The 21419-nt window shown below is 39.2% G+C and overlaps 1 protein-coding gene across 1 annotated transcript in view; it reads left to right on the top strand.

The window, feature by feature from the left end:
- The window catches only part of pgap6 (post-glycosylphosphatidylinositol attachment to proteins 6), a 43385-nt gene extending 23703 nt beyond the window's left edge, over positions 1-19682 (top strand). The window contains exons 7-13 of the mRNA XM_061890727.1: positions 869-965; positions 1031-1145; positions 3634-3776; positions 7703-7881; positions 7964-8110; positions 9344-9460; positions 13169-19682. Of these exons, the coding sequence (XP_061746711.1) occupies positions 869-965; positions 1031-1145; positions 3634-3776; positions 7703-7881; positions 7964-8110; positions 9344-9460; positions 13169-13510 (1140 nt within the window). The 3' untranslated portion in view covers positions 13511-19682. The remainder of the gene's footprint in view (positions 1-868; positions 966-1030; positions 1146-3633; positions 3777-7702; positions 7882-7963; positions 8111-9343; positions 9461-13168) is intronic.
- The last annotated feature ends 1737 nt before the right edge of the window (positions 19683-21419 follow it).

Below are 21419 nucleotides of genomic sequence, written 5' to 3'. Positions count from 1 at the left end.
CTGTAATATCTTACTAAGATAATGTCGGACCAACACCCTTAAAACAAGTAAAACACTCTTAACATAAAATCTTCTTAGTGAGAAGAATGATCATCAGAGATGAAATACTCCTAATTTTTGTAATATTTTTTCTTGTTTTTGAACACTTGACTTTTTGCAGTGAAGCTGTAAGATCTTACTAAGATAATTTCGGCCCAAAACCCTCAAAACAAGTAAAACACTCTTAACATAAAATCTGCTTAGTGAGAAGAATGATCATCACAGATAAAATACTCCTAATTTTTGTAATATTTTTTCTTGTTTTTGAACACTTGACTTTTTGCAGTGAAGCTGTAATATCTTACTAAGATAATTTCGGACCAAAACGCTTAAAACAAGTAAAACACTCTTAACATAAAATCTTCTTAGTGAGAAGAATGATCATCACAGATAAAATACTCCTAATTTTTGTAATATTTTTTCTTGTTTTTGAACACTTGACTTTTTGCAGTGAAGCTGTAATATCTTACTAAAATAATTTCGGACCAAAACCCTTAAAACAAGTAAAACACTCTTAACATAAAATCTTCTTAGTGAGAAGAATGATCATCACAGATAAAATGCTCCTAATTTTTGTAATATTTTTTCTTGTTTTTGAACACTTGACTTTTTGCAGTGAAGCTGTAATATCTTACTAAGATAATTTCAGACCAAAACCCTTTAAAACAAGTAAAACACTCTTAACATAAAATCTGCTTAATCAGAGGAATGATATTATCAGACAGAAAATAAGCAAATATCACCCTTATCTTACTTAGATGTCAGTTTTTGCAGAAAACAAACGTGTGTTTGGGAAGTCTTACTTTGCTTTCTGCGCTGTTTGTGCCAGACGAACACAACGTTGGGGAACAGCAGTAATGTGGTGGCCTGCCTCTCACTCCACACGCCGGTTCTTAAGCTCAACCACTCTCAACCATGCCGCACAGGTACGGACCACCAAGCGGGGAAATGCGGATTGAACTCGTCCCTTCACGATTGTCACTTTCTGCAGCTCTGTTTGGAGGGTATGGCGTTATTGTGAACGTGAGCTCTCCCAAAGCCATGGTCCGTCTGTCTTTCCCCCAGTCAACAACATGGTACCTCACTCTGCAGCTCACATGCAACAGGTAACCAACACCTTTACGAATTATACCCGCAGTTACCCTGCATGTTTTGACCAATTTAAATTGTCTCAGTAGCACTCAAATGCAATGCAACTGTCCAACCCATAGGTGTCAAACTCTGGCCTGCCGTGTAATTTAATTTGGCCCTTGAGGAAATATCAAATTAACATTAGAAGTGGCCCGCCGGTGTTATACAGCGGTGCCGCTGTAACACCGATTTCCCGGGAGACACTCGAATTTCAGTGCCCCTCCCGAAAATCTCCCGGTGCAACCATTCTCTCGAATTCCACCCGGACAACAATATTGGGGGTGTGCCTTAAAGGCACTGCCTTTAGCGTCCTCTACAACCTGTCGTCAAGTCTGTTTTTTCTCCTCACAAACAGCGTGCCGGCCCAGTCACGTAATATATGTGGCTTCTATACACATGTAAGTAAATAATTGATCAGCAGCATACAGGTCACACTGAGGGTGGCCATATAAACAACTTTAACACCACACTGTCAACCCACACCAAACAAAAATGACAAACACATTTTGGGAGAACATCCGCACCGTAACACAACAGAACAAATACCCAGAACCCCTTGCAGCACTAATTCTTCCGTACCACTACAATATACACCCCCCCACTCCCCCACTACCAACAAACCGCCCACCTGAGCCCCGACATTAACTAAGCAGTAAAAAGGCCTGAATGATTGATTTATTCATTGTTATTTTATTTTTAAATGTATTAGCCTGTGGAAAAAGTTAATGTTGATATTTACCTCAGAAGGCTGCAAATACAAAAGAGGCATTGATTTTTTATTTAAATTTGATTTGATATGCCATTGATATTTTTTAATTATTATTGTTATTATAATTTGAAACTCAATTTTGCATGTCACTATAAAGTTTTAGAAGCCTTGCTTGTTCAATATTCAATGAAAAACTTGTTTGGGTCCCTATTAAAAGTTTAATTTGTTCAACCTCGGCCTGCGACTTTGTTCAGTTTTAAATTTTGGCCCACTCTGTATTTGAGTTTGACACCCCTGTTCCAACCAATCGGTAATAATAATAATAATAATAATAATAATAATAATACCTTTTATTTGATATATCACTTTTCAGAGGCTCTACAGGATTAAAAAATCAAATATAAAATAGTTCTAAGTAATAATACAAAATACAGGAAATATAAAAGCAATACATTGTAAAATACATAATACTTGACATTTATAAGACAGTAAATGTTTGGTCTCGGTTGTGGTATTTTAGGCTTCATATTGCGCCACACATTTTCAATGGGAGACCGGTCTGGACTACAGGCAGGCCAGTCCAGTACCCGCACTCTTTTACTACGAAGCCACGCTGTTGTAACACGTGGTTTGGCATCGTCTTGCTGAAATAAGCAGGGGCGTCCATGATAACGTTGTTTGGATGTTGTTCCAAAACCTGTATGTACCTTTTAGTATTAATGGTGCCTTCGCAGATGTGTAGGTTACCCATGCCTTGGGCACTAATACTCCCCCCGTACCATCACAGATGCTGGCTTTTGAAGTTTGCGTGCAGAACAATCCAGATGGTTCTTTTCTTCTTTGTTCCAGAGGACACAAGGTCCGCAGTTTCCAAAAAACAATTTGAAACGTGGACTTGTCAGACCACAGAACACTTTTCCACTTTGGATCAGTCCGTTTTAGATGAGCTCGTACCCTGCGAAACGGGTAGCGTTTCTGGGTGTTGTTGATAAACGGCTATTTTTTTCATAGTAGTTTTAACTTGCACTTACAGATGTAGCGACAAACTGTAGTTACTGACAGTTACTAAAGTGTTCCTGAGCCCATGTGGTGATATCCCTTACACACTGATGTCAGTTTTTGATGCAGTACCGTCTGAGGGTTTGAATGTCACGGGCATTCAATGTTGGTTTTCAGACTCTCCGGACCTTTTAATGATATTACGGACCGTAGATAAATCCCTAAATTCCTTTCAGTGAGAAATATTCTTAAATTGTTTGACAATTTGCTCACGCATTTGTTCACAAAGTGGTGACCCCCGTCCTTGTTTGTGAATGACTGAGAATTTCTTGGAAGCTGCTTTTATACCCAATCATGGCACGCACCTTTTCCCAATTAGCCAAATAAGTGTTTGATGAGCATTCCTCGACATTCCCAGTCTTTTTTGCCACTAATGCCAGCTTTTTTGAAACCTGTTACAAGCTTCAAATTCCCAGTGAGTTAATATTTGCAAAAAATAACAAAGTTTTCCAATTCTAATGTTAAGTATCTTGTCTTTGCAGTCTATTCAATTGAATATAAGTTGAAAAGGATCTGCAAAACATTTTATTCTTGTTTTTATTTACGATTTACACAACGTGGCAACTTCACTGGTTTTAGGTTTGGTATTTCAGAACATGTTGTAGTCAGTGTATGTTCAATAATACGGACGGTAAAGTGATCAAATTGCACATTTCTCAACTCAATTCTTTATCCGTGTATCTCGTGTGTTGCAGCACTGACTGCGAGAATGTGTCCGCGGTGACCGTGGTCCCGGAGGTTTTTATCAGCGCCTGCGTGGATGACTGCGGCACGTATGGTGAATGTCGACTACTGAGGTCCTACACCTACCTGTACGCCTCCTGTTCGTGCAAGGCCGGTATGACAAACACACTATTTTACTTGCCTTTGTGAGGAATTACGTTTTGAGGAACCTCCTAAATGGAAAAAAAAAACCCTGCAAAAAAAACCCCAAAAACTGCAATTCAGTGGAACGCACAAATCTATTTCAAACAGCCATTAATGTATTTTAAATGTATTTTTTTTTCTGATGTCATCACTTTTGTCTTGATTACTTAATACAAAACGACATAGTCAACAACTATATTCATATTAGGGAAAGGGAATGACTCACCTCCAAAAGCATAAGCATCCACAGCTTCTGATCACAGTCTGTGTCAGGGTTAAAACCAATTTCCTGTTTTGTCCTAACTTCATTTTACACTTTAAGTCCTTTTTTATTTATTTTTATTATTGACATCCAGCATCAGACATATTTAGCCATTACATCATATTCGTCAAAAGTATTTTTTGTTTATATCCCCATCATGCCACCCCCACAAAAAAATTGCAAAAAAAAAAAAAAGTTTAAAAAAGCAACAAACAATAAAACATATGTACAATGGAGCAAAAAAGTATTTAGTCAGCCAGCGATTGTGCAAGTTCTCTCACTTAAAATGATGACAGAGGTCTGTAATTTTCATCATAGGTACACTTCAACTGTGAGAGACAGAATGTGAAAAAAAAATCCAGGAATTCACATTGTAGGAATTTTAAATAATTTATTTGTAAATTATGGTGGAAAATAAGTATTTGGTCAACCATTCAAAGGTTTCACTGATGGAAGGAGGTTTTGGCTCAAAATCTCACGATACATGGCCCCATTCATTCTTTCCTTAACACGGATCAATCGTCCTGTCCATGAATTGATTAACGTGGACCCCGACTTACACAAGTTGAAAAACTTATTCGGGTGTTACCATTTAGTGGTCAATTGTACGGAATATGTACTGTACTGTGCAATCTACTAATAAAAGTATCAATCAATCAGTCCCTTTAGCAGAAAAACAGCCCCAAAGCATGATGTTTCCACCCCCATGCTTCACAGTAGGTATGGTGTTCTTGGGATGCAACTCAGTATTCTTCTTCCTCCAAACACGACGAGTTGAGTTGATACCAAAAAGTTCTATTTTGGTTTCATCTGACCACTTGACATTCTCCCAATCCTCTGCTGTATCATCCATGTATCCATTTTGGTATCAACTCAACTAATATACTTTCTTTCCCTCCCACAAACCCTTTGAGTGTATACCCTTTTCCTCCCACACATCATTTGAGATACTTGTTTTCCTCCCACACACATCCCCTGAGTGTTACTTGTTTTCCCTCGACACACACTTGGGGGACACACCCCCTCGAGTGTATACTTCTCCTCCTCCTCACACACCCAGGGGGTAAACTCGTCCCCCCACCCCCACATACTCCCAGGTGTATACTAGTTTCACCCCCCTCCGCACACACCCAGGTGTATACTTGTTTCCCTCCACACACACCCCCGAGAGTGTATACCTGTTTTCCTCCACACACCCCCGAGTGTTACTTGTTTTCCCTCCACACACCCTCCTCAGTGTATACTTGTTTTCCCTCCACACACACACACACCCCCTGAGTGTATACTTGTTTTCCCTCCACACACACACCCCCTGAGTGTATACTTGTTTTCCTCTCACACACCCCCCCTGAGTGTATACTTGTTTTTCCCAGTGTATACTTGTTTTCCCCCACATACTTGTTTTCCCTCACACACACCCCCGAGTGTATATTTGTTTTCCCCCACACACACCCCCGAGTGTATACTTTTCCCCCACACACACCCCCGAGTGTATACTTGTTTTCCCCCACACACCCCCCCGATTGTATACTTGTTTTCCCCCCCCACACTTCCCTGTGTATACTTTCTTTCCCCTCACACACCCCTGAGTGTATACTTGTTTTCCCTCCACACATACCCCGATCCCCCGAATGTGTATACTTCCTCCACACACACCCCCGAGTGTAAACCTGTTTCCTCCCACACACACTTTGAGAGTATACTTTTTTCCTCCCACACACACACACTAAATGTGTGTATTCTTGTTTTCCCTCCCCACACACACCCCCGAGTGTATACTGGTTTTCCCTCCCACACACACCCCCTTTGAATGTATACTTGTTTTCCCTCCACACACCCCCCTGAGTGTATACTTGTTTTCCCTCCACACACCCCCCTGAGTGTATACTTGTTTTCCCTCCACACACACCCCTTGAGTGTATACTTGTTTTTACTCCCACACACACCCCCCGAGTGTATACTTATTTTCCCTCCACAAACACCCCCGAGTGTATACTTGTTTTCCCTCCACACACATCCCCCGAGTGTAAACTTGTTTTTCCTCCCACACACATCCCCCGAGTGTGTACTTGTTTTCCCCCCACACACACCACCTGGAGTGTATACTTGTTTCGCCCCTACATCTCCCCCCAGTGTATACTTGTTTTCCCTCCACACACACACCCCCCTAGTATATAATTGTTTTCCCTCCACACACACCTCCGAATGTATGCCCTCTTTCCCTCCACACACACCTCCGAATGTATGCCCTCTTTCCCTCCACACACACCCTCGAGTGTATACTTGTTTTCCCTCCACACACATCCCCTGAGCGTATACTAGTTTTCCTCCCACACACACCTCCGAATGTATGCCCTCTTTCCCTCCACACACACCCTCGAGTGTATACTTGTTTTCCCTCCACACACATCCCCTGAGCGTATACTAGTTTTCCTCCCACACACACCCCCTGAGTGTATACTTGTTTTCCCCCACATACTTGTTTTCCCCTATACACCCCCCCGAGTGTATACTTGTTTTCCCTCCACACACATCCCCCGAGTGTAAACTTGTTTTTCCTCCCACACACATCCCCCGAGTGTGTACTTGTTTTCCCCCCACACACACCACCTGGAGTGTATACTTGTTTTGCCCCTACATCTCCCCCCAGTGTATACTTGTTTTCCCTCCACACACACACCCCCCTAGTATATAATTGTTTTCCCTCCACACACACCTCCGAATGTATGCCCTCTTTCCCTCCACACACACCCTCGAGTGTATACTTGTTTTCCCTCCACACACATCCCCTGAGCGTATACTAGTTTTCCTCCCACACACACCCCCTGAGTGTATACTTGTTTTCCCCCACATACTTGTTTTCCCCTACACACCCCCCCCGAGTGTATACTTGTTTTCCCCCCACACACCTCCGAGTGTATACTTGTTCTCCCTCCACACATACCCCCACCCCTTAAGTGTATACTTCCTCCACACACACCCCCAAGTGTAAACCTGATTTCCTCCCACACACCCTTTGAGTGTATACTTGTTTTCCTCCCACTCACACCCCTGAGTGTATACTTGCCCCCCCCCGAGTGTTTGTCAACCCACTTATGTAAACAACTTACGCAATGCGTGCAACATGTATTCAGAATTAAAAATATATAAAACATATAAATCTTTATATTTTACTTATAGACTAATGACGCACTATTGATTAGTGACGCACCGAGATGTGGCCGCCGAAAAAATACTTTCCTTACCGAAACCGTATGTGTGAAGACGTCTCCACTTCCACTGACGGGTTGCATCTTTTCCTGCTCACAAAAATGACGTAGCTCGGCCAAAGATAATCCTCAATTTTAAGGTGTGGCATCTTATTTTTTGCAGTGGCGCACCGCCACAATTAATTAGATTAAGAGGAAACCAAGGGTTATATAAAGACTTAATCAATGGACCCATTGTTTTTTTCAGTCCATACCTCCAAACTGGTTATTGTGAAATCTTGTTTTTTTGATGAAAACATTGGAACACAACCTAAAAAAAAAATGACAACTGTCTGAATTTCAAAACAGAAGTTGACCCTACTGTACACCAACAATTGCCAAACACTTGATCCTCATGTGTCAACAAATGTGTGTTTGCACATGTAGGTTGGAAGGGTTGGGGCTGCACCGACGGCTCCACAGCTCTGTCGTTCCGCTTCCAGCTCTTGGCCACCCTGCTGCTCACGCTCAGTAACTTCTTCTTCGTCCCGGCAATCGTGGTGGCCGTCAAACGTTTGTACATCACCGAGGCGGCCGTCTACCTCTTCACGGCCTTCTTTTCTACGGTAACACCCACTCACAATTACACATTAAAGTTGGGATTGGATTGCAATATTTGTTTTTGCTGTTTTTTGCGCCCACTTGCAGTTTTACCATGCCTGTGACCAGCCAGGTGAAGCCGAGTGGTGCATCATGCGCTACGACACCCTCCAATACTGTGACTTCCTGGGGTCCATCTGTTCCATCTGGGTCACCATCCTGTGCATGGCTCGTGTCAGGAACACCATGAAATGTGTAAAGACAGGACCTTCTACTGTTGTGCATTCGCTGAATATTTTCCACTCTTTTTACGAAGCCACGCTGTTGTAACACGTGCTGAATGTGGCTTGGCATTGTCTTTGCTGAAATAAGCAGGGGCGTCCATGAAAAAGACGGCGCTTAGATAGCAGCATATGTTGTTCCAAAACCTGTATGTACCTTTCAGCATTTAAGGGTGCCTTCACAGATGTGTAAGTTACCCATGCCTTGGGCACTAATGCACCCCCATACCATCACAGATGCTGGCTTTTCAACTTTGCGTCGATAACAGTCTGGATGGTTCGCTTCCCCTTTGGTCCGGATGACACAATGTCGAATATTTCCCAAAAAAAAGTGAAATGTGGACTCGTCAGACCACAGAACACTTTTCCACTTTCCATCAGTCCATCTTAGATAATGTCATGCCCAGAAAAGCCGGCGGTGTTTCTGGATGTTGTTGATAAATGGCTTTCGCTTTGCATCATAGAGCTTTAACTTGCACTTACAGATGTACCGACGAACTGTATTTGGTGACAGTGATTTTCTGAAGTGTTCCTGAGCCCATGTGGTGATATCCTTTTGAGATTGAGTCGGTTTTTGATACAGTGCCGTCTGAAGGATCGAAGGTCACCGTCATTCAATGTTGGTTTCCGGCCATGCCGCTTACGTGGAGTGATTTCTCCAGATTCTCTGAAACGTTTGATATTATGGACCGTAGATGTTGAAATCCCTAAATTTCTTGCAATTGCACTTTGAGAAACATTGTTCTTAAACTGTTTGACTATTTGCTCACGTAGTTGTGGACAAAGGGGTGTACCTCGCCCCATCTTTTCTTGTGAAAGACTGAGCATTATTTGGGAAGCTGTTTTTATACCCAATCATGGCACCCACCTGTTCCCAATTAGCCTGCACACCTGTGGAATGTTCCAAATAAGTGTTTGATGAGCATTCCTCAACTTTATCAGTATTTTTGCCCCCTTTCTCAACTTCATTGTCACGTGTTGCGGGCATCAAATTCTAAAGTTAATGATTATTTGCAACAAAATAAAGTTTTATCAGTTTGAACATCAAATATGTTGTCTTTGTAGCATATTCAACTGAATATGGGTTGAAAATGATTTGCAAATCATTGTATTCCGTTTATATTTACATCTAACACAATTTCCCAACTCATATAAGGTTTGTACTTCAACATCCTCTTTTTTTTTTTTTTTTTTTTTGCATGTGAAGACCCTGTTCATGCTCGGGGCTTTGCTGATCGCCATGTCGCTGCAGCTTGACCGTAGGGGCCTGTGGAACCTGGTTGCCCCCATCCTCTGTGCCTTACTCTTCATGGTGGCTGTTTGGGTAAGGAATCATGGATGGCAGCTAACTAGTGTTGGCATTAAAGGCCTACTGAAAGCCACTACTACCCACCACCCATTCTGATAGTTTATATATCAATGATGAAATATTAACATTGCAACACATGCCAATACGGCATTTTTAGTTTACTGAATTGCAATTTTAAATTTCCCGCAGTGTGTCGTGTTGAAAACGTCAGTAAGATGACGCGTGCGTTTGACGTTTCGGGTTGTAGCGGACATTATTTTCCAGCCCGATCCAAGCTATAAGTAGTCTGCATATGTGTTTCTGAATCTTTTTCAATTCGTTCAATTAATAATGGAGACGTCAAAGAAGAAAGGTGTAGGTGGGAAGCGGTGTATTGTAGCTGCCTCTAGCAAAACAAACACAGGCGGTGTTTCCTTGTTTACATTCCCGAAGGTGAAGCTTTACTATGGAACAGAGAGGTCAAGCGAACATGTTTCCCGACCACATGTCAACCGGCAGGTTTCTGTGAGAAAATTGTGGTAATAAGTCGGCTCTTACCGTAGACATTAGCGAAGCTTGCGTCGTTTTTCCTGCAGCTGTCAAAGAGGCAGCTGCGTGGCTTCCCTCAGAGACACCGGCGGTCACCACACCCCTCTGACTTTCAGGTACGACAGTATAATCTCACTACAACACTAGTAACACCGAGAATGTTGTTGTGGTTTGTGCAGCCCTTTGAGACACTTGTGATTTAGGGCTATATAAATAAATATTGATTGATTGAGTAACACAATTAGCAGACAAGGGATTTTCCAGAATTATCCTAGTAAATGTGTCTAATAACATCTGAATCGCTCCCACTACCCTGTGTTTTTATTATTATTATTTTTTCTAGTCCTTCACTCTCACTGTCCTCATCCATGAATCTTTCATCCTCGCTCAAATTCTGAATCTTTTGCAATTTGTTCAATTAATAATGGAGACGTCAAAGAAGAAAGGTGTAGGTGGGAAGCGGTGTATTGCAGCTGCCTGTAGCAAAACAAACACAGGCGGTGTTTCCTTGTTTACATTCCCGAAGGTGAAGCTTTACTATGGAACAGAGAGGTCAAGCGAACATGTTTCCCGACCACATGTCAACCGGCAGGTTTCGGTGAGAAAATTGTGGTAATAAGTCGGCTCTTACCGTAGACATTAGCGAAGCTTGCGTCGTTTTTCCTGCAGCTGTCAAAGAGGCAGCTGCGTGGCTTCCCTCAGAGACACCGGCGGTCACCACACCCCTCTGACTTTCAGGTACGACAGTATAATCTCACTACAACACTTGTAACACCGAGAATGTTGTTGTGGTTTGTGCAGCCCTTTGAGACACTTGTGATTTAGGGCTATATAAATAAATATTGATTGATTGAGTAACACAATAAGCAGACAAGGGATTTTCCAGAATTATCCTAGTAAATGTGTCTAATATCTGAATCGCTCCCACTACACTGTGTTTTTATTATTATTATTATTATTTTTTCTAGTCCTTCACTCTCACTGTCCTCATCCATGAATCTTTCATCCTCGCTCAAATTCTGAATCTTTTGCAATTTGTTCAATTAATAATGGAGACGTCAAAGAAGAAAGATGTAGATGTGAAGCGGTGTATTGCAGCTGCCTTCAGCAACACAAACATAGCCCGTGTTTCCTTGTTTACATTCCCGAAGGTGAAGCTTTACTATGGAACAGAGCAGTCAAGCGAACATGTTTCCCGACCACATGTCAACCGTCAGGTTTCTGTGAGAAAATTGTGGTAATAAGTCGGCTCTTAGCGTAGACAAGAGCGGAGCTTGCGTCCTTTTTCCTGCAGCTGTCAAAGAGGCAGCTGCGTAGCTTCCCTCAGAGACACTGGCGGTCACCACACCCCTCTAAATTTCAGGTACGACAGTATAATCTCACTACAACACTAGTAACACCGAGGATGTTGTTGTGGTTTGTGCAGCCTCCCCCCCAACATTCATCTTATTCTTCCACTAATTCATGTGATTAGGATTTTTTTCTTTTACTTAATATTCTGCTTTCAATTTTGCACTTCAATTTACTCAATGATTCTGCACTTATTAATGTTGGAATTTAAAGGTGTTTTTGGGGGCGCAGTATAGTTCGGTTGTTAGTGGCCGTGCCAGCAACTTGAGAGTTCCAGGTTCGATCGTCGCTTCTGCCAACCTAGTCAGTGCCGTCGTGTCTTTGTGCAAGACACTTTACCCACCTGCTCCCAGTGCCACCCAATCTGGTTTAAATGTAACTTAGATATTGGGTTTCACTATGCAAAGCGCTTTTGAGTCACTAGAGAAAAGCGCTATATAAATATAATTCACTTCACTTCACACTTGAGACACTTGTGATTTATGGCTATATAAATAAATATTGATTGATTGATTAACACAATAAGCAGATAAGGGATTTTCCAGAACTATCCTAGTAAATGTGTCTAATAACATCTGAATCGCTCCCACTACCCTGTCTTTTTATTATTATTAATTTTTTTTTCTAGTCCTTCACTCTCACTTTCCTCATCCATGAATCTTTTATCCTCGCTGAAATTAATGGGGAAATCGTCGCTTTCTCGGTCCGAATCGCTCTCGCTGCTGGTGGCCATGATTATAAACAATGTTCGGATGTGAGGAGCTCCACAACCCGTGACGTCACGCGCACATCGTCTGCTACTTCCGGTACAGGCAAGGCTTTTTTATTAGCGACCAAAAGTTGCAAACTTTATGATCGATGTTCTCTACTAAATCCTTTCAGCAAAAATATGGCAATATCGCGAAATGATCAAGTATGACACATAGAATGGACCTGCTATCCCCGTTTAAATAAGAAAATCAAATTTCAGTAGGCCTTTAAGATATTCACTCTACTGCCATCTGGTGGCCAAAGGGGTTAATGCATCCAGCAAAAGTGATGATCTCCCTTCTTACTGTACAAAACACCAGCAGAATTCAATCAATCAATCAATATTTATTTATATAGCCCTAAATCACAAGTGTCTCAAAGGGCTGCACAAACCACAACAACATTCTCGGTGTTACAAGTGTTGTAGTGAGATTATACTGTCGTACCTGAAAGTCAGAGGGGTGTGGTGACCGCCGGTGTCTCTGAGGGAAGCCACGCAGCTGCCTCTTTGACAGCTGCAGGACAAACGACGCAAGCTCCGCTCATTTCTACGGTAAGAGCCGACTTATTACCACAATTTTCTCACAGAAACCTGACAGTTGACATGTGGTCGGGAAACATGTTCGCTTGACCGCTCTGTTCCATAGTAAAGCTTCACTTTCGGGAATGTAAACAAGGAAACACTGACTGTGTTTGTGTTGCTGAAGGCAGCTGCAATACACCGCTTCACACCTACATCTTTCTTCTTTGACGTCTCCATTATTAATTGAACAAATTGCAAAAGATTCAGAATTTGAGCGAGGATGAAAGATTCATGGATGAGGATAGTGAGAGTGAAGGACTAGAAAAAATAATAATAATAAAAACACAGGGTAGTGGGAGCGATTCAGATGTTATTAGACACATTTACTAGGATAATTCTGGAAAATCCCTTGTCTGCTAATTGTGTTAATCAATTAAGTAGTAAATTTGTCTCAAATTGTGTCATTTCTTTTTTTTTTTACAAAATAGACAAAAATACGAGAGGGACAAACGGTAGATATTTTCAGTGAGTTCTGAGATCACCACTCATTCCGGTCCTCTCTGTGTTGACAGACGTACCAAGGGGTGCAGCGCCGCCATTGCTACCCCCCCTCCTGGCAGAGATGGGTCTTCTACATCCTCCCGGGCCTGCTCTGCGCCGTCTTGGGCCTGTCCTTGTACGTATTCGCCGAGACGGAGGAGAACTACTACTACACCCACTCGCTGTGGCACATCCTGGTGGCCACCTGCGTGGTCTTCCTGCTGCCCCCCGCCGACAAGAACCGGGAGGCAGGCGGCTGGTCCAAAGGCTGGAGGCCCCATTGGAATTGGGACTGGAGCTGGGTCCGGACGACCCAGGTCTGCGGACACACGCTGTGGCCGAGCAGCAAAGCTGAGTTCTACACTGTCACGTAAACACTCGTCACACTCGCCCGCTGCCTTTTTTTTTAATAAGCTCACGGTGGAGTTTAAACACGCAACTTTGTAAACCTTAAATACCTCCGACAACCATCGATTCAGGTCGCCTGACCTTGGACCTCACGGCCTGTACATGTGTACTGTACATGCTTTATGAAGCGCTTTAATACGCGTTTAGTTGGAGTTGAATGTTGTAAATCAGGGGTGTCAAACGTGCAGGTTTTATCCGACCCGCGGGACGAGTCAACATTTTTGAATGAAACAAATTGCTGTTCTAAATGTGTCCACTGGATGTCGCAATATCAATTCTTTGTAGATTAGAATAAAATGGGATTTTATTGTCATATTTGCATATAACGAGATTAAGGACTCCAATTTAAAGGCCTACTGCAACCCACTACTACCCACCACGCAGTCTGATAGTTTATATATCAATGATGAAATATTAACATTGCAACACATGCCAATACGGCCGCTTTAGTTTACTAAATTGCAATTTTAAATTTCCCGCGAAGTGTTTTGAAAACGTCGGGGAATGATGACGTGTACGCGTGACGTCACGGACTGCGCACAAACGCAGCTAAAAGTCGTCTGCTTTAACGGCATAATTAAAATGTCACACCTATGGATCATGTTTTGATTTTGGACATTCAGTCACGTTATTCACTTCCTGGTTTTGTTTGTTTCCATGCCAACTCATTAGTTTTCACCTGTCACGTCCCTGTTCTCAGCCTCACACCTGTTTTCACTAATCATAACTATTTACGTCACTCTTTTTCTTGTCTTCGTCCTGGGATCTTCACACTCGCACACACGCTACCCATGCTGCAACCTTCTTCACGCCCTCGTTTATCTACTTCATGCCTTGCTCCGCTGTTCATTTTGATCCACGTAAGTTTTGTATTTATGCCACAGTGCACTCTTTTGTTTCATGTCTTTAGTCTTGCCATCGCGCTGTTTAAGTTAATCGTTAAATTGTATTTCATGCCATTGAGCAAGTGTTTTTGTTTTCCCTGTTTTGTATATATTATATAATTAAAACATGTACTCACGTCCACGCCTCGGTCGTGCTGATTCTCATCTGCGTCGAAGAAACAATTCATGTCCAAGCCAAGTTATGACATACACAGTATTTTGGACATTTGTGTTGCGGAATCTTTTGCAATTTGTTCAATTAATAATGAAGTCAAAATAGAAAGATGGAGTTGGGAAGCTTTAGCCTTTAGCCACACAAACACACGGTGATTCCTTGTTTAAAATTCCCGGAAGTGAAACTTTACGATGGATCAGAGCGGTCAAGCGAACATGGATCCCGACCAAATGTCAACCAGCAGTTTCCGGTGAGAAAATTGTGGTAAAAAGTCGCCACTTACCGGAGATCAGCTGAGCTTGTGCCGTCGACTTCCATCAGACACTGGCGTCAAGACACCCGTGGATACCTATCAGGTACTATTAAACCCACTAAAACACTAGCAACACAATAGAAAGATAAGGGATTTCCCAGAATTATCCTAGTAAATGTGTCTAAAAACATCTGAATCCGTCCCAATGCAATCGCTTTTTTTTAAACTTTTTTTTTTCTAGTCCGTCGCTATCAATATCCTCAAACACAAATCTTTCATACTCGCTCAAATTAATGGGGAAATTGTCGTTTTCTCGGTCCGAATAGCTCTTTTTGTTGGAGGCTCCCATTAAAAACAATGTGAGGAGCCATCGACATGTGACGTCATCGTCTGCGACTTCCGGTAAAGGCAGGGCTTTTCTGTTAGCGCCCAAAAGTTGCGAACTTTATCGTGGATGTTCTCTACTAAATCCTTTCAGCAAAAGTATGGCAATATCGAGAAATGATCAAGTATGACACATAGAATGGACCTGCTATGCCCGTTTAAATAAGAAAATCTCATTTCAGTAGGCCTTTAAGGTCCGAGCTTACATCACACTCAAATTTTTACTGCATACCTTTGGTAAGTGCCGGAGTGAGAAGAGGTTTTCAAATAATTAGCGCATGCTTACTTTTACCTCATGCCTTTCCAGAACAAAAATGTTAAAATAAATTCATTTGACTTTGAAATAAGATTTAAATTTGATTCTACAGATTTTTTAGATTTGCCAGAATAATATTTTTGAATTTTAATCATAAGTTTGAAGAAATATTTCCCAAATATTCTTTGTCGAAAAAACAGAAGCAAAAATGAAGAATTAAATTAAAATGTATTATTTTTCCCTTAGCACCGAAAGTTGCAAATTTTATCGTGGATGTTCTCTACTAAATCCTTTCAGCAAAAATATGGCAATATCGAGAACTGATCAAGTATGACACATAGAATGGAATGGACCTGCTATCCCCGTTTAAATAAGAAAATCTCATTTCAGTAGGCCTTTAAGGTCCGAGCTTACATCACACTCAAATTTTTACTGCATGCCTTTGGTAAGTGCCGGAGTGAGAAGAGGTTTTCAAATAATTAGCGCATGCTTACTTTTACCTCATGCCTTTCCAGAACAAAAATGTTAAAATAAATTCATTTGACTTTGAAATAAGATTTAAATTTGATTCTACAGGTTTTTTAGATTTGCCAGAGTAATATTTTGGAATTTTAATCATAAGTTTGAAGAAATATTTCACAAATATTCTTAGTTGAAAAAACAGAAGCAAAAACGAAGAATTAAATTAAAATGTATTTATTATTTTTCCCTTAGCACCAAAAGTTGCGAACTTTATCGTGGATGTTCTCTACTAAATCCTTTCAGCAAAAATATGGCAATATCGAGAAATGATCAAGTATGACATAGAATGGACCTGCTATGCCCGTTCAAGAAAATCTCATTTCAGTAGGCCTTTAAGGTGCGGTAGTGGGAAAAAATATGGGGTAAAAATAAATAACACGAGGTAATAAAGGAAAAACTAACAATTAAAATAGACTACTTTCTAGTAAAAATAATGAGCAATCTTGTACAATATACAAACAACTATAGAAATACAAAATACTATACAGTATACAGAACAAGACAAGAGTACGGAAGTAATAAATAACAGTCAGTGTCGGATGTATTGCACTCGAAGGGTAGTATTGCACAGTAGGGTATTAGGGTATGCTATACGGTCTTTTTTATTATCATTTTTTTTATTAAATCAACATAAAAATACACAAGATACACTTTCCATTAGTGCATCAACCCCCCAAAGAAAACCCCTACCTCCCCCATTCACACTCATCCACACCCACTCAATTTTTTTTCATCTGACGGAAGAACTTTCCTCCAGAAGGTCTTATCTTTTGTCCATGAGGCCGTTAATCCCAGGAACACCATACCTACCGCCGAGCATGGTGGTGGTAGCATTATGCCCCGGGTCTGTTTTGCTACCAATGGAACTGGTGGACAATGAAAAGGGAGGATTACCTCCAAATTCTTCAGGACAACCTGAAATCGTCAGCCAGGAGGTTGGGTCTTGGGCACACGTCAAAAATGGTAAAGGAATGGCTAAATCAGGCTAAAATTAAGTTTTTTAAAACGACTTAAACGTGTGGACAATGCTGAAGAAACAAGTCCATGTCAGAAAAAACAACTCATTTAGCTGAACTGCTCCAATTTTGTCAAGAGGAATGGTCAAAAACTCCACCAGAAGCTTGTGGATGGCTACCAAAAGCGCCTTATTTCATTGAAACTTGCCAAGGGACATGTAAGCAAATATTAACTTTGCTGTATGTATACTTTTGACCCAGCAGATTTACTCACATTTTCAGTAGACCCATAATAAATTCATAAAAGGAATGTTTTTTGTGACCAACAAAAATCACTCCATCACAAAAAAAAAAATAAGAATTGTAGAAATCATTGGAAACTCAAGACAGCCATGACATTATGTTCTTTACAAGTGTATGTAAACTTTTGACCGCGACTTTATATGTAAAAAATGAATAAACCACAAGATGTCCGTGCACCAGTCGAGGAAAATGAGCAGTCTCCATAAATAACATCCTGTAATTTGATTTTGATATTTTTTTTATCTTGATAGATGGACTAATGAACATTATCACATCATTTATTCAGGAAGTATAAATAATAACGACTATTAACCGCAACATGTAAGTGTTAAAAAAACATTATGATTTGTACATTTTCAACATGTGCTCGTTCTATTTTTAAACAAAGAAAACAGTCTGAAGTTGTCTATTTTTAAGTTATCGTGCCGTGATTTCTCTATGTAGCCCCCCCGGTCTAAAATGAGTTTGACACCCCTGCTCTAAATATTTATAAAGCATGGTTGTGAGGTCTACCAGCTTGTTGATAATGATCGCTTTATCCAATTCCTACTAAAAATTCATTTTAGCAAACTTTTTCACACGTATGTCGTCATGTTCCTGCTGCACTCGATTATTCCGTGTTTCCTGTTGATCTCTTTTTAAAGCACTTTATGTGATTTCCTTGTATAAATGTCAACATAAAGAATGTACATTTAAGTGTGCCTCACCTTTTTTTGAACTGTTTTGTCTATTGCCATATTTTCCGGACTAAAAGCAGCCACTTTTTTTCCACCCCCAACGCTTTAACCCTGCGGCTTATAAAACGGCGCAGCTAATTTATGGATTTTTCTCCACTAACGGCCATAAAGTTTTGTGTTCATCAAATAGTTTTCATAACAGGGACTGATTGTCTGTGCTATGGCGCCATCTTTTGGACGTGTTTGTTTACTGCATGTGCTGCGAGTTGAAGGTCTCCAACAGGGGCGCCCAAGCTTTTGCCTCCAAGGGCCAAAATGAAAATGTGCTAATGGTTCGCGGGTCAAACAGCGATATTTTAGCACCAAGAGTGAGAAATTTAGCCACATATGAATATAAAGTAGTAGATATTGTCAGGTTTAATAAATGGCAACTGTAAAAAAATTTTTTTTATGGATTTTAGGGTGAAAAACTGTCAGCTCAATCACCAGATTTTTTTCTGTGAAATTTATGGGTGTTTACACTAAATTACTTTAAATTGAAAGACCACTGATGTTTTTACATTAAAATTCTGGTGACTGAACTGCCAGTTTTTTTTTTGGGCGTAAAATCTATGGCATTTTTTTTTTTACAGTGCATTACAATAAAGTGAAAATCTGTATTTTTAAAATTATTTTTACTGTATATTTTTCGCGACCGAGTTTTTTTTCAGAAAATTAGTTAGTTTTTTCTCACAGCGCATTACTATAATTATAATTATAAATTGTAATGATAAATTGTTATAATTAAATTAATTAATTAATATAATTAAATTAATTAATATAATTAAATTATAATAATTATAAAATGGAAAACTGCACCACTGTTATTTTTACTGCAAAATTCTGCTGACTGAGTTCCTACTTACTTAATTACTATAAATAGGAAAATGGTACCAATAATGATTTTATGGTCAATTTCGCCAACTAGCTACCAGGTTTTTACCATAAAAGCTACTGACTATTTTAATTGTGTAGCTTGAAATAGGTCAGTATGAATATCTAATAAATTTGGTAGTCACCCTTTGCCAGACCAAATTGCGTCATTCCCAGGTCTACAGTATTTCTTTCCGCCATGAACCGGAAGTACAAATTCTGTTTTGTCTTGGAGTCATCCATAGCGTATTTACTCGTACGGATTCTTCATACATCACTCTGAACAACGTTTTTAAGTTTAATAATATACCTGAAACAATCCATACTTACCGGTACTAAATCGTCATGTGTGATGGTATTGTTTTCATGCATATTTGTACGTGCTATCGTTATTGGTTGTTAGCATTTGCTAATATGCTAACATGTTTTGCAAGTGTCCTGTGTTTGTGTTATTGTTTCAGTTCCGTAAATTCACCAAAACCTCGCCGATTCGCTTCCGCAGCTAGCGGGTCCATGATGATGGCTTCTGTTTTGTTCCGTCTGCCGTTTTACTGCCGCGTTACAGGCACAAATTAAGGTATGTAAAAACCTTTTACTAAATTTTTCACAACCTAAATATCTGCGTCTGGTCTGGTGCGATTATAATTTGGAAAAATAGCAAAATTAGTAGGCGGGGCTTATACACTGGTGCGCTCTATAGTCCGGAAAATAGTTATCTTCATTGTTCTGCCTTGAAATGTCGAATTCTTATTTAAAGGGATGTGATTGGTTCCTTTTGGATGTACAAAACAAAAATGAATCTTTTGTCAACAGTAATGTGATTTTTTTTTTTTTTTCCAAGTGTTTATTATCGCTGTGTGTATTGTTTGACACACATGCATAGAAGCTTATTCTAATAAGATTATCATAATCCTCAGAAATGTTGAAAGTGTATGAAACTGCGTGTGTGTGTGCTATGCAGTAGCTTGACTCCATTAGTAAATTTGACGCTCTCAGGTCCTGCAAAACCGAGCAATTGCAAAATATTACTCATGTTTATTTTTTTAATGTAATGTTGGCAGCATTTTAAAGCATCTTCTTTTTAATTGGGACTCTTTTAAGGGCCCCTGAAGACTGAAGTATGCAGCGGGTTAGCATTAGCAAATAAAAAAGCACTTTCTTAAAGAAAAGTGATCAATTACTGTATATAGTGTGGAGCCCTTTTATGGGGATTAGTTTGTGTCTTTATCACAAAATCTTTTATTTGACACTGAATTTATGCAACTGCAATTTTTTTTACATTAAATTATGCTGACGATTTTATTTAATAACATTTTGTGAGCAAAATACATGGTTAAAAATGTAATGTTTTTTTTAAATTCTGTGTATTTTTTTTAAATTCAGGGTATAAAAATGATGTGTATAAAAAGTCAGAGTAAAAATGTGTTTTAAAATTCAGTGTATAAAAAGTGTTTCAAAATTCTGTGTAAAAAAAAAAAAAAGGGTTTTAAATTCACCGTATAAAAAGTTGGTGTTTAAAAATTCAGTGAATTTCTAAACTCAATTTTTTTATACGCGGAATATTTATACACAGTTTTAAACCCTAAATTTTGAAACTGAATTTTAATAGTTTTTTTTATACACTGATTTTTAAACAGATTTGTATACGCTGAATTTTTAAAAACTTTTTGTACTGTTATTTTAAACTGATTTTTTTATACTCTAAATTTTAAACTCTGAATTTGTATATAATACATTTTAAACGCTGCATTTTACTATACTGAATTTTAAACACTGAATTTTTATACACTGAATTTCAAACAATTTTTATACAGTGGATTCTGATACACTGAATTTTAAACACTTAATTGTATACACTCAATTTTAAACCCTGAATTTTTATATACTGAATTTTAAACACTACATATTTTATGCACTGAATTTTGAACAATTTTTGTATACAAAATTTTTAAAATTACATTTTTATACACTGAATTTTAAACGCTGAATTTTTATATACTGAATTTTAAACACTCAATTTTTATATACAGAATTTTAAACAATACATTTCTATACACTGAATTTTAAACACTCAATTTTTATACACTGAATTCTGATACATTGAATTTTAAACACTGAATTTTTATACAGAATTTTAAACACTCAATTTTTATACACTGAATTCTGATACATTGAATTTTAAACACTGAATTGTATACACTAAATTTTAAACAGTCAATTTTTATATACTGAATTTTAAACACTGAATCCTGATACACGTACATTTAATAAACTGAATTTTAAACACTTAATTGTACACACTAAATTTTAAACACTTATTTTTTATATTGAATTTTAAACACTAAATTTTTATATACTGAATTTTAAACGCTGAATTTTTATATACTGAATTTTAAACACTCAATTTTTGTATACAGAATTTTAAACAATACATTTCTATACACTGAATTTTAAACACTCAATTTTTATACACTGAATTCTGATACATTGAATTTTAAACACTGAATTTTTATACAGAATTTTAAACACTCAATTTTTATACACTGAATTCTG

This window comes from Nerophis ophidion, linkage group LG28, assembly GCF_033978795.1.
Source record: "Nerophis ophidion isolate RoL-2023_Sa linkage group LG28, RoL_Noph_v1.0, whole genome shotgun sequence".
Classification (NCBI taxonomy): Eukaryota; Metazoa; Chordata; class Actinopteri; order Syngnathiformes; family Syngnathidae; genus Nerophis; species Nerophis ophidion.
Note: the sequence above shows the minus strand (reverse complement) of the source record. Positions and strands in the feature narration are given on the sequence as shown.